Genomic DNA, 13,314 nt, shown 5'->3' with positions numbered 1-13,314 from the left:
ACCACGGCATTTAAAGGGACACTAAAGGGCAAAACAATTTTTCTCGCATTAGTAAAGTAGTCTTCCACGATACCAAAAACACCACGTTTTCTGCGCGAAGACGCTTAATAAGCGAGAAAACACGCAAAAAGAAAATACAGGTGGCGACACCACCTTGGAATTCCGGCACCATTTGCCGTGACATCACATATTTTTGACGGCGCCTGCTTGGGCCTACGTAATTCCTAACCGGTTAAATCGAAGTACATTGTCCTCTGAGGGGGCGAGAGACTTGACATAACGAGTTTGTGGAAATTTCGTCGAGCCAGTGGCGCCAAAATACGTTAAATGCTCTTTGAAATCGTTTACGTCACGAATTACAAAATTCGGCGCAAAATTTAAAAATGAAACTTTGAACTTGGTTTTCTTCTCTATAATAAACCTATGGTGGTGAAATAAACTACACAAGAGTTCTCTGAGCACACTTTATCGATCTAAACTATTTCATTGTTTCTCTTCAGTGTCCCTTTAATATCGGATACTGTGGTTAGGGCATACATAAATTTCAGAAGGGATGTTTGCTTTCTCTTGTGATGAGTGATCTTTTTACTGAACCAATGCAGAAAGGTTTATGGGCCACTCAACCTCATTTAGTATTTTTTTTACTAGGTTCTCTTTATTTGAGCTACAGTGTTGCTTTGAGCTGCCACTGCGACCTGACTATATGGAAGCTTTCTAACTGCTGACTAATCCGTGGCCGACTTCATGCATTTGCGAGTAGCGAAAGGGCGTGGATATGTTTCGCAGCGCTCATGTTGTAAACATAGCATTGCTTAAAACTGTATGTCACTGTTGGTCATTCATGGGCTTTGACATGGAAAAGGTCATAGCGCGACACTGACACTAGGCACAGAGTGCATTCACTAACTCACACTGAAGTTGTCGCCTCCAGACAAGTCTAGCTTTGTTACAATGTTATCTGACACGTCAATATGTTTTTTACTTTTAATGTTTGCTATTAACAGTTTTTATTATCACATCGTAAAAGCACACCATAGAACTGTTACTTCTTTATTGCATTTAAGCTTCAAAGCAAATCGTTGAAACATGATTTTGTAGTCTTGTAGCACCAAAAACCACTGACCTACACATACAATGTCACACCATGACTGTGGTGACGAAAGTGGAGTGCATTGAGCACTCAATTAGGAAAGTGATTTCACGACATTAGCACTGTCAAATGCATCTGGGCTGGCTGGCACACTCAGAGTTATGATACGGGACTGTCACGTCTGCTTTTGGTGATGTGGATAGCATTTTTAAGACATTTGAAGCTGTGTTGTAATTGCTGCCTGTATTGGACGGGTGGCATAAAAGGTGCTGTACTTATTTTCGGTGCTCCGTGGAAATTCAGGGCATTTTCGAGCTTCAAACTGTAATTACAGACTCGACAGCTACCTAAAGAAGCTAAAAAAGAAACCGCAGAAAGATTTTAACTTCAGCTGCTTGAGCGCTTAGTAAGGAACGAGGCTCTCTCCTGCACTCAGTATCTAGAAAATTTTGTCCAATTTTTATCATTTCCACAAGGTCAACCGTGTGTGTGGTTTTTTGTATGGTTGAACACTTTGTGTGCTAGCCACTGTGCACCTAACTCGTGACTACTCATGATGGTTGGCATATATTGTAAATCAGACTGGCCAGTATGATATGTTTATTGATCTGGTTCTTGCACTAGGCACTGTACAAAGCACAATGGTAAAACTATAACCTCTTGGAAAGCAAGACGGTATGCCAGGAAGCTGTGTGAATCTCGGTTACCTGAAAGCTCAGTAGTAGTCAAATGCCTGATGTAAGAAAGGTAAATTGATCAAAAGTGCACAGAAATCAGTATTTGACCATCTAGTTCTTATTTTTGCAGGTGACACTAAAGCTAGCTCAACATCTTATTTGTTATAGTTGGAATTCAAGTGTCTTTGTTGCATGCATCTTTGTTTACTGCACTCAACATTATTGTAATGGAAAAGGTAAAATGCATGACGTCTGCAGGCCGTGAGCTAAATTGTCACTACTGACAAACCCCACAGTGGCAATAGTTCACATGATTACGTAAAGCAGTGAGGAAAGATAAGAAAGGTGAACAAGTGTAAGTTCACTTGATTATGTCTCGTTGGAAAATAAGTCTGTAATGAAATGCCAAATGTAGCATAAGTTCGCATTGCACTCGGGCCATGACTTCTAGCTCCTACTGCACCGTGGCCTATGCTTGTTCATAGTAGCGGTTCAGGTAAGAAAGGCAAGCACAGTATTTTCTCTATACGCCCTCATTATGGAAAAAAAGAAAAGACTGCAACTGACTTCTGAAAACAGTGACCCAGAAGCGAGACGTGACAAGCTATGACTTTATTTCAGCAGAGAACACCTTTTTCGGACTCCTCGTTTCGTCAGGACGAGCTGCCACAGTAGTTGTAGTGGACTTTATCGAGAGTGATCAGACTCAAATCTTATCCCAGCGGAAGGGTCCAGGACTCCCATAGCCTCGACTGTTTCCAGAGCACAGTGGTTGGTTGGACAGGACAGAGCAGTATCCCATTAAGACTGCTAATGGGGGTAACATATTATATAGTTGGCCCCAGGTACGCCAGGTAGTAACGTACAAGTTAGTTTTTGTCACAAAAAGCGCATGTGGACACTGGTACAACGTACTGCAACTGCTGTAACAGTGGTGTACCATTTGTCTGCACACCAGGGGGCTTGGGGGTGGGTTCAACCCCCCCCCCCCCCCCCCCCGAAAAAGGTTTCTGGCGACGTCCCTGCCGCACACGTCTGTACTCGCGCCAGTGAGTGACATGCCTTTACTCTGGTTAGGTTATTGTCGCGTGGGATAGTCTTATTCTGAATCGGTAAAAGTATTGTGTTTTTGTGCAACGAGTAGTCGGAAAGCAGCTGAGCAACTCCATTATGTATCCCCATGCGCCTGTATGCCAGATCCCGGTGCTGGAGCCACTCGAGTTACAGCAGCAGGAATGCCGATGATTCAGATGCCATGCAAAAGTTTGACTTCATTTTGTAGTGTTTTGAAGTTTCGACAAAGATGCTCCTGACCCAGAGTCCTTGCGTCCGACACCATCTCACGAAGGCAAGTCAGCCCTTGTCGAAACAATGACGGGAGCCTGAGATAAAATAAAGCCTGGTAAAAACAAGATGCTGACAATTCATAAATAAAATTGTTTACATAAGAGCATTTTAGGTGCGAAAGCTTATTTGAAGCCCATAAAATATTGAGCCAGTTATTTCTACAATTGCTAGCGCCATCTTGGCACAGCGTTTTTTTCGGCGCAAGAACGATGCTTATGCGCAGGTCCAATTTTTTTTTCTGTGCGAATCTCGGAGTCTCTAAAGTATCGCGTCTGGTCGCGTGGCGTCGCTGTGATCTGTCTGTTCTGTGTTTTCAATCGCACTCCTGTAAAAATGGCGGACGTTTTAGATCTCGACGGAGGCGCAGAAGAATTCGAAGTTGATGAGGAAGGAGACCGTGAGTAATAAATTTGTTTTAGCACAAGAGTTGCTTGGACACTCGAGTTAGGTTTATTATGCACGGCAACTTGGTTTATTGTTCCCTCAGCCACCGTGGTAGGCAAACTTTCGTGCACGCGCATGGCTGTGGTCGAAGTTTACTGGTCGACTTTATTTTTAGCGTGATTTGCGTCGCTTTGTTTATTACTGAGAAATGATCGTACTTAGGCCAGCGTTGTTACGTCCCTGTTAACCATGCTATCAATAGAACCAAGGTGCTGCTAGTTTGGCACTTGCTTGGAACCTCCGCAGCAACTAATTGCGGACGCACGGCCGAAGTGGTCTCTTTTAAAACAGCAATATATAGGTCTGTTTGGTACTCCTTCATAGTTCTTGCGCTCTGTACGGAGCACTGGTGAGGAACAAAGACACAAGTTGATACAATAAAGCTCCCTTCTCAAGAGCTTCTGGCTGTAGATTCGTTGTAGAAGTCGAGTGTTCGATGGAAGCCCGTCTGGTCGGGATCGAACGTGGAGCAATAAAACGAAGGACACCGACCAAAAGTAATCAAGGAACAAAAGTAAACCAAAGTGATCAAAGTGAACAAGGCTTCCGTAGAGAAGCCGAAACGTCTTTCATTTGTTTTTAGTTATTTTGGTCGGTGTCCTTCGTTTTATTGCTCTAAGCTCGAGTTGTAGCATGAAATTTCCCGTTCCCACGGGTTCGTTGCCGTTTTCATGGTCTTTGTGATCACATTTCGCTACACAGCCAGAGGTAGGCTGACACACTCATCAAATTTAGTCATTTGTTACACTACGAGTCATGGGAAGTGATACGTTCCCGTCGATTGCGAAAAATACAGCGGAAATGTCAAAAGTACTAAACAACACAGGCATTAAGCTTGTATGCTCTGACATCTGATGTTACGAACAGTTATGCACGTGCCTTTCAAAAATGCATAGAGCATTCAATTGATTTGTTCTTCTTTTTTACAATGCAAAACCGTTGTCAGATTATGAGGCACACAATTGTGGGCGACTAGGGAAGAATATTGCCCACTTGGCATTCTTTAATATGCCCTAAAAACAAGTACACATGCGTTTCTACGTTTTGCTTCCTTCAATATTCGGCTAATGTGGCCTGGAACGAAACTCATGACCTCACACGTAGCGACGTCGCAGCCACATAACTACCACTTGGCCTTTACATACAAATCTGTATGTTTACTACTTGTAGATTTAAGCAGATGGTCAAAGAATTATATTCAGTCCACTTGGCTGTACTCAGATGCCCCAAGCGGTATTACTTAAATGGTGGATTTTACATATATATTCCAAATCATTGACTCATCATTGTAGTAGCAGCGTAGCGTTGTTCGTAAACATTTCCCACCATCAGCAGCTGTCACGTTTCAACTTCACAACTTTTCATATTTACCCCTGTGTAGAGCTATTTCAGTTCTGTGCTGGCTATCATTTGCTTACTAGCCATGTGATTTTTTGTGCCTTCAATGTCATTGTGGCTGCTGCCAAGTGCTTATCGCATAATGAGTTTTGCGTGCCCATCCTTTGCAACAGTCAGGTGCCTCTCCAAATCTTTGCTGTCAATGAGGAGCCTATATAGTGCTTGGCAAATAGACAGAGCTAACAGTTTTTTGGCAATGAGTGTTTTTATATACTTGTGTACAAATTTGTGCACCCCCCCTCATATACACTTGGTTTGTTCAATATTCCTGTCATAAAATTACCTTTTGCCATGCATGGACACTTCATATGCACCTTGTATCGTCATTCATGAAAAAAATTAATTAGATTCATCTATTTCTAATGCATTGTTGAACTTGGCCATCTGCTGTCATAGTTAATGCTGACAACAGTTTAATGTGCTTCTTACTGGCTCCAGTTTGCTATTTTAACTGCTATATTGTATGGCATTACTTATCCTAATTGTGCCAAGTCATTTATGGCATTTATGCATTTTGGTATTTGCTTTTAATTTCCTTATTTAATGCTTGTAATTGTTCATGTATAGTCATTTATTGTACCATATTGGCGTGCTTTACCACGCGATCTAGCATAACATTTTTATGTTTTTGTACCCAGTATTTGCCTTTCTTGAACTGTTGTTTTATTGCGTTTCTGCAAGAAATTGATTGATTTATCCATTTCAGAGAGCGTGCAGAAGCTCAAAGAGCGGGCCCGCAAGAGGAAAGGCCGAGGATTTGGTTCAGGTATGCAGCATTAAAGCTTTGTGCCCATTGCGTGCACCTGTAGTTTTGCTTTTGCTGAATGGCCTTTGTCAACGTCTTCTTGCAGAAGGGACTGCCAGAGAGGAGATCCATGAATATGATGCAATGGACACTGATGATAATGATGAACCGGGCCCACAGAGGTGTAAGTTGTAGCCTTTAGATTGACTTTGTCGACCTGCTGTCAACTTTGTAGCATCCATATCGCTGGTGTCGTGTCTAAAAAGTAAAACAGTGGTGTCAATATATTAAAGAGAGATGGGAACAGATCCTGTCATGACCTTTTCTGTAACAATGTTCCTTTGTATGTGTGCCTTTCTCTCTCTCCTGATTGTTGTAATATTCTGAATTCAGCTCAATTAGCCATGTGTAGGTTCTGCAGTGCTTGGTGCTGTTACCTTTCTGTTTACTGCTTGAGGTGACCGAGGGTTCTTATTTTTCAAACATTGCAGCGGTTGAAGGCTGGATTTTGTTCGTAACTGGCGTGCACGAAGAAGCACAGGAAGATGACATTTATGAGAAGTTTGCCGAGTATGGAGAGCTTAAGAACCTGCACCTCAACCTTGATCGCAGGACAGGATTCCTCAAGGTGAGTTCTATTCACTTGGCTCTCAGTAATGTAAAGTAAAAAAAGCCAGATTGCTTTGAGTTCTGCTGCTAGCACGCGGTTTTGCGAATTCTATGAACTGCGAAAAGAAGCAGTCTTTCATCCATAAAGGTAATAAATCTCCAACGCCTCCTTGAAGCAAAGGTCCAGAGACTAAAACTTTTATTTTGGTATTGACCGTGCGAACTCCACCTCTTCATTGGATTGTAATTTAATGCTCGCAGAACTGGAATGTAAGAGAAAATGAGGTTGTCTGTGTCCGAGATGGTTTTTTGGTATTCTTCAGTCCATGGGGAAGCAAGCTCAATGAAGTTGTACGTTAAATATCTATTTTTTCAGCTCACTGGCATTCATATACTCATGTTGTCAATAGGCGTTGACTACTACTCGCTGGTACTTAACTGCTCATTGGCACTAAACAACTACTCAGTGGTACTTAACAACTACTACTTAGTGGCACTTAGCAACAACATGATTATACATTCTGTAACTGTTGTCTGGAAAATGTACTTTTTTCTTTTGTCAAGGTTTCTTTTCTCCTATGTCAATAGAAAAATAGAAAATTAGTGGGATGAAAAGGTATAATACATGGGGTTTCCTCTGTGGCAAAACTAGCTTTTAACAGGTGTAAAATTGCATATTGATAAGAATCAGCTTAACAAGTTACAGAAATGAAGTCTTCTTGGCCTGGCTTTCCACCAAGGCAGGCATCATTCAGGCCATTGTTCCTTTTTTTCTTCTGAAAATTGGGCTACCAGTGTTTGTTTTTAAGCCGCTTCTCTACATTATAGCTGTTGTGCTGTTGTTCGAATCTGCTGCAAACTAGCCATTTGCTATTCAAGAACTTTCTAATTGCTACTGGTCTCCACAGAGATCACCGACACACTCTTCAAGTTGCGCGTCTTGTTGTACCGAACAGCACAGGCTCTTACAATCATTGCACGGGTCGTCGTCATCACTGTGCTACTGAAAGCACAAAGGGGCATATGCTTCATTATACTGAAAACATCATAGCCAAGCTATGCTTGCTTTGCAGCATAACATGCTTGAATTGAGATGTTTTCTTTATTCGTTTTTTTTTGGCAGATCAGTTCTTTAGAGATCTGCAAGGTGGAGGAAGTTTTTTTTAAAAGCCAAAACAAACACCTGAGAGTAGTGTAGAGCTTATTTCTTGCCCTCTTGCAGGTTTCTGTATAACTGGTCTGCCAATGTTCATTGTCTCTGTGCATTGCGTTGAACAGTTAATTTGGCCTTGCTGTGTAACCTGCTTGCGTTCTTGTTAACTTTGGTGGTAGAGTTCCAGCTTCATTTTTTGCAACGGAGCAAGTTTTTCTACTGTGAAATGTTCATGCTGAAAAACATAAATTGTTTCTTTTGTGGCACCCTGCTACCCTTAGGTGGACGTTTCATCTGTAATTGTGCCATGCCATGTTGTAGCATTTTTTAAAGTGTTGTCTTATTTCTTTCTAAAAAGACAGGGCGTGCAAACATGGACACAAGAAAGAAGTCAGGACACCACAAACGCCGACTAACAACTGAATAGATGCACAGCGGTGGAAAAGAAAGAAGGCACGAAAACCTATCTGCGCATGCCCAAGCAATAGGCGAACCTATCAGTCCGGCACGCGTGGGGGCCTACGCGAAAGATAACTGTTAAGGCATTTGATTTCATCTTTATGCAAGTTAATCGATGGTTGGCTCACACATGCGCTACCACTATTCTCGATATGCCATGCCTCAATCATCAGACGCATTTCTTCATTGCTGTGTCGATACAAAACTGCGCATTCATTGAATTTTGGCATGCCCTTACAATCTTGACAATGTAACGATAGATTAGAGGGTGAGCCTCCCGTTAGTGATCTTTTATGTTCTAATAATCTCTGGTTAATGCAGCGGCCCCTCTGTCCTACGTAGAAGCGGCCGCAGCTGAAAGGAACCTTATACCCCACACTTGTACGGCAATCAGTGAATTTGTTTGTGTGTTTTACGAAACAAATATCGGTTCGCTTCTTGTCTTTTACTCGCTCATTCTTCCTCTGCATAGCGGCACATATCTTACCTAGCTTATTGGCAGCCGTGAAAACAACATTAACGCCGTATGTCCTTCCTACTTTCTTTAGCCTGTGAGATATGCAATGAATGTACAGTATACCTTCGACACGTTTCTTCCTATTACTTTCTGCAACCATGCTATATTGATAGGTTCGCCTATTGCTTGGGCATGCACAGATAAGTTTTCGTGCCATCTTTCTTTTCCGCCGTTGTGCATCTATTCAGTTGTTAGTAGGCGTTTATGGTGTCCTGACTTCTTTCTTGTGTCTGTGTTTGCATGCCCTGTCTTTTTAGAATGAATACTTACCAACTAGCTCAGCTCTTTGTTATTCTAAGTTGTCTTATTTCTTCTTTTGACATAGGGATATGCCCTTGTAGAGTATGAAACCTTCAAGGAGGCCCAAGCAGCCATAGATGCCCTGAATGGGGCAAAAATCCTGGACCAGGTGATCAATGTGGACTGGGCCTTTGTGAAAGGACCCACAAAAAAGTAAGTAATAGCCTTGATTTTGCCCCGAAGATTCATTCTCTCACTGTGCTCAGTAGTTCAGTACCCTCTTGCTTCTACCCCGGTGTTAATTTTAGCTTTTTAAAAGTGTTCCTTCTACATTTTAGACACTTGCATATAATTAGGGTAATAATTTGGCTTCTGAGGGTTTCCTTTTCTGCATGAACAAAAAACAGAATTGAGAAGAATTCCTAGGAGATTTCCATCGTGGATTTTTTGTTTCTTTGGGAGGGTGAGGGGCAGAATTGGAAGTATGGCTTCTCCCAGTCACACTGACATTGTGTAAATTTGTTTCCCTCACCTCCCAGGCTTTTCAATTTAAGGGGGCCAATGTGTGCCTTTAAACCTGTGTTTATTTTTGGACTAGAATTGAACGAAATTTGTCTTGCTCAGCTTTTTATCACTTGTTTGAAATATGTAATTGGTTTCTGGCAGTGGCAGCCAAATATACAATGTTACTTAGTCAATTCCCTTACACGGCTTTTCAGTGACTTTGCTTTCTCAATTGCAAGAACAAACTGAGTGGTCAGAGTGCTGAAGAATTACTCTAGCTGATGATGCCGTTTTTCTTGCTCCAAAGTCCTTTGCCAAATTATCATTTCCTAGTATTATAACAAATAATTAGCCAAAATATTAAGTTCACATCGATTTATTTTACAGTGAAGTGCATTGAGAACAATAGAATTGGCATCATATTTTTGATATCAAAAACAGTTTATATATTGAATTACTGATATATAGAACTCATTCGTCATCCCCTTCAGATCTGATATACCCAGGTTCGACTTTCTCTGTGTGCATGTGTCTGTGCATATGTAATTATCTTCTTAAAGGGACAACAAACTAAAAGACTAAATGAATTTAGACTGGTGAATTATTTTTTGAGAACTCTTACTCTCATTAGCTTTGCCTTTATTGGTTTATTATTGCAGGATAAAATGAACTTCAAGGTTTAATTCTTGAATTTTGAGCCACAATCTTAGCAGCTGAATGTCAATGTAATGTCCAGATTTCACTATCTTTCTTTTTTTGCACTTTGGCTACGTTGAGTCATCAATGTTTTCGTGAAATTTTCCGTGTTAAATTTCTGGCTCCCTTAGAACGCATTCTTTACTAATTTACTTGTTTGTATATACTGCAGCAACGTAAGTGCGGTATTGCAGGAGTGAAATTATGCATTGCTGAAGATAACTATAAAAGAAAGAAGAAAGAAACAATAAAAGCCTTTACAACATTAGTGATTTTAAATGCTAGTTACACAATCGGATTTTCAAGGAGAGTACTGTCTAGAGTCAATCATTGGGAGTGAACGAATGCAGCCAGGCATGAAATTTAATAGTCTTATTGTGCCAGTCACCAGTAACGAGGTATGTGAGCTTTCATAGACACGGTCAAAATGTATGTCATACGTATGGTTGCCACCTTTCCTCGCAAAAAAAAAAGAAAAAAAAGAAAGCCCCTTCGAGGAAGGGGGGCGAGTTACTGGAGATTAAGGTAATGTCGAACAATAGACACTATGTTAAGTCTTTGGCATGCAGTGTCATTTAATGTAACATAACCTTCCTTGAGCAAAACAAACTTAAAGGAACACTAAAGGTAAATGTTAAGTCGGTGTTGAGTGTTGAAACAGCGGCGGTCCAGAAACCTCGTAGTGCTACTTTTGTGCCAAGTGCTTATTTTGAAATAAAATCACGTTTTAGTGGTCCACATTGCGTTAGTGCACTTCAAGTCACCCTCCTGAAAGCGGTCTTTCTGACGTCACTGTTGCTGTGCCCAACATTACCTGCTTTTACTGCGCGGCGGCGTGCACCATTCGGGCATCCGGCAACATCACATGCATGATGCATGCGGCATTTTGTCGAACTTTCTGTCTGAGTGACTTTCACGATCGTGCAGAACACATGCGGCAGTATGCGATGTCGAAACTACCACTGAGACGTGACAGCGTGAGCGAAGCTGTGCGCCGGGCGAAGCGCAGTTCGGCGAAAACTGAACCTTTGAACCATGCGCGCCGTTCCCCATGGCAACGCCAAAGAGGTTCTTTTTTCCACGAATCAAACAGAAATGAACAAGCAGCATTTTATTACGTCTCTTGATGCACGGAAGGTTCTTTTTTTATTGCAGCTAGTTTGATTACTAGTGATTAATTGTAGTCGGATGCTCTTACGTCATCAGGATCATTTCCAAAATGTCCCACTCGTGGTGCATGTCGTGTAATGATACATTTAGCTTAATTTCTCGGTAAGTAGGGCACTGCTGTTGATAATATTGCCGTTTTAGACATTGTCATACATTGAGCTTTCACTTTGACATAAATTGTTATTTGCCTTTATTGTCCCTTTAATGTACATGTACATAAAAACACAACAGTGTGATAACCTAGCCTAATTTTGGCATAAAAATACCTGTGATTGGAATGACGCTTGTACCAAAAGTAAGTGAGTTATTGGTTATTGCTCTAAATGTGCTGCACTGGAAAGGAACCACGCATAATTTGACCATAAAAAGCTCTTCCTTGAGTCTGAATCCACCAGGCCAGTAACATTGGTTATAATCCGCAGACAGAAAACTATCATCATCATGAATCTGCGTGCGCTGTGTTCAGCCTCTTCGTGCTCTTCATCTTCTGCTTCGCTCCCAGAGCACATGTGCCGATTTGTACGACATGGGATGGAATAACTCTGATGGGTGAGAGAACGAGTACAGAGAGAGAGAGAAAGAGAAATTCTTGGTGAGAGAATTCCTTGACGAGGTGGGATTTGAACCTGCGTGCCCACGATCTGAAGGCGAGCATCTTAACCACCCGGCTATCCAGGCACCCTAGCAGAGCATAACATAGCCTTGTATAGCATAGTATACCAAGAGAGTAGGAAAGGGAAGTGAGGTTGAGGAGGAGGGGAGAATGTAAAGCATAGCATAGAAAGAAAAAAGAAATAGAGAAAGAAATGGCAGAAAAACAAAGAGAAAGACAGAGAGAGAATCAAAGAAAGAGAGAGAAATATATAGACAGAAAGAGATAGAGGAAGCGAGAAATGGAGAGAGAGGGAGAACGAAAGAAATACAAAATAAACAGAAACAAAGAAGACAGAAAAAATAGGGAGAAGAGAGAAAAAGAAAAAAAAAACCACAAGTGCAAAACTGACTTAATTTTTTCATATATATACATACACGTGCAATAATATGCTCTATTCCAGTGGTCGCTACACTTGAAGGTATCTTAAAAAGAAGTTGGCTAATAGTGTAAGAGTTTTGGTGATTGGGCAAAAAATAGTTACCGGCGTGGTTGTTGAACTGACGCTTATAAAACGCCCCAGAAAAAAAGTAATTGCAATATTATGACAGAAAAATCTTCCATTTGCTGCTGGTCTTAGGTGTGGACCAGCAACTGGCCCCGTATCTAAGAAACCGGCCAGGCCGGTCTAAAATTGTACAGGTGGCAGCTGTAGTCTGTAGTCTTACGCTGAGTTGCTGTGGGAACCTCAAGGTGTAGACCTCACGGGAATTTTCTTTTTGTGTGTTTTCGGTCTTGACCCAAGTGTCTTATAGCGGCAAGAGTGGTGCTTTTGGTAATGTATTACAGGGCAACTTACTGGTACGAGAAATTCTCACCCCACCACGGTGATCTAGTGGTTATGGCGCTCGACTGCTGACCCGAAGGTCGCGAGATCGAATCCCGGCCGCGGCGGCTGCATTTTCGATGGAGCCGAAAATGTTTGAGGCTCGTGTACTTAGATTTAGGTGCACGTTAAAGAACCCGAGGTGGTCGAAATTTCCGGAGCCCTCCACTACGGCGTCTCTCAAAATCATATCGTGACTTTGGGACATTGAACCCCACATATTATTATTATTATTATTATTATTATTATTATTATTATTATTATTATTATTGTTATTATTGTTATTATGAGAATATTCTTTTTCTTTTTGGTGTCTCTTTAGTTCAATGTAGCGACTTCTAATGGTTTTTTGTGCGGTAATCCTCCAGTCTTTTTTTTTTTTCTAGCTTCCATCATTATTTAATTGTTGCATTATTGTTTTGCAGAAAAAGAAGCCATCGTCGCAGGGACCGGTCATCTGACAGGAGGCGTCGTTGATTCATGTCCAAAAATGATTTCACAGTTCTTTTTTCTTCGTGTAATAAGCAAGTTTTTTTTTTAATTTCAATAAAAACATACTTCTGTCACCTCATATAGTATTGACTTTTTCGTGGTACTGTTTTGTAGACAGGTTCGCAGCAACAACACATTTCATATTGCTCCATGTAGTTCTAGGTAGGGTGCCTCGATGCCAGCGTTCCTTTGACAGCAATTGACGTCTCTGTTGCCATATTGTGTCAAACAGTGCACGAGGACACATGTGCGTGTGTTGTGCTGTCACGTTGTGTAACGTTGCCAGTTTACCGCA

At 41.4% G+C, this 13,314-nt stretch overlaps 1 protein-coding gene across 1 annotated transcript; it reads left to right on the top strand.

Moving 5' to 3' along the window:
- The first annotated feature begins 3,389 nt into the window (after positions 1 to 3,389).
- On the top strand, positions 3,390 to 13,037 carry LOC119388096 (RNA-binding protein 8A). The gene is made up of 6 exons (XM_037655725.2): positions 3,390 to 3,511; positions 5,663 to 5,722; positions 5,808 to 5,885; positions 6,193 to 6,329; positions 8,765 to 8,892; positions 12,953 to 13,037. The coding sequence occupies exons 1-6, from the start codon at positions 3,448 to 3,450 to the stop codon at positions 13,002 to 13,004; spliced, it is 519 nt and encodes a 172-aa protein (XP_037511653.1). The 5' UTR covers positions 3,390 to 3,447; the 3' UTR covers positions 13,005 to 13,037.
- The last annotated feature ends 277 nt before the right edge of the window (positions 13,038 to 13,314 follow it).

Source organism: Rhipicephalus sanguineus, chromosome 3 (genome assembly GCF_013339695.2).
Source record: "Rhipicephalus sanguineus isolate Rsan-2018 chromosome 3, BIME_Rsan_1.4, whole genome shotgun sequence".
NCBI classification, from domain to species: domain Eukaryota; kingdom Metazoa; phylum Arthropoda; class Arachnida; order Ixodida; family Ixodidae; genus Rhipicephalus; species Rhipicephalus sanguineus.
Note: the sequence above shows the minus strand (reverse complement) of the source record. Positions and strands in the feature narration are given on the sequence as shown.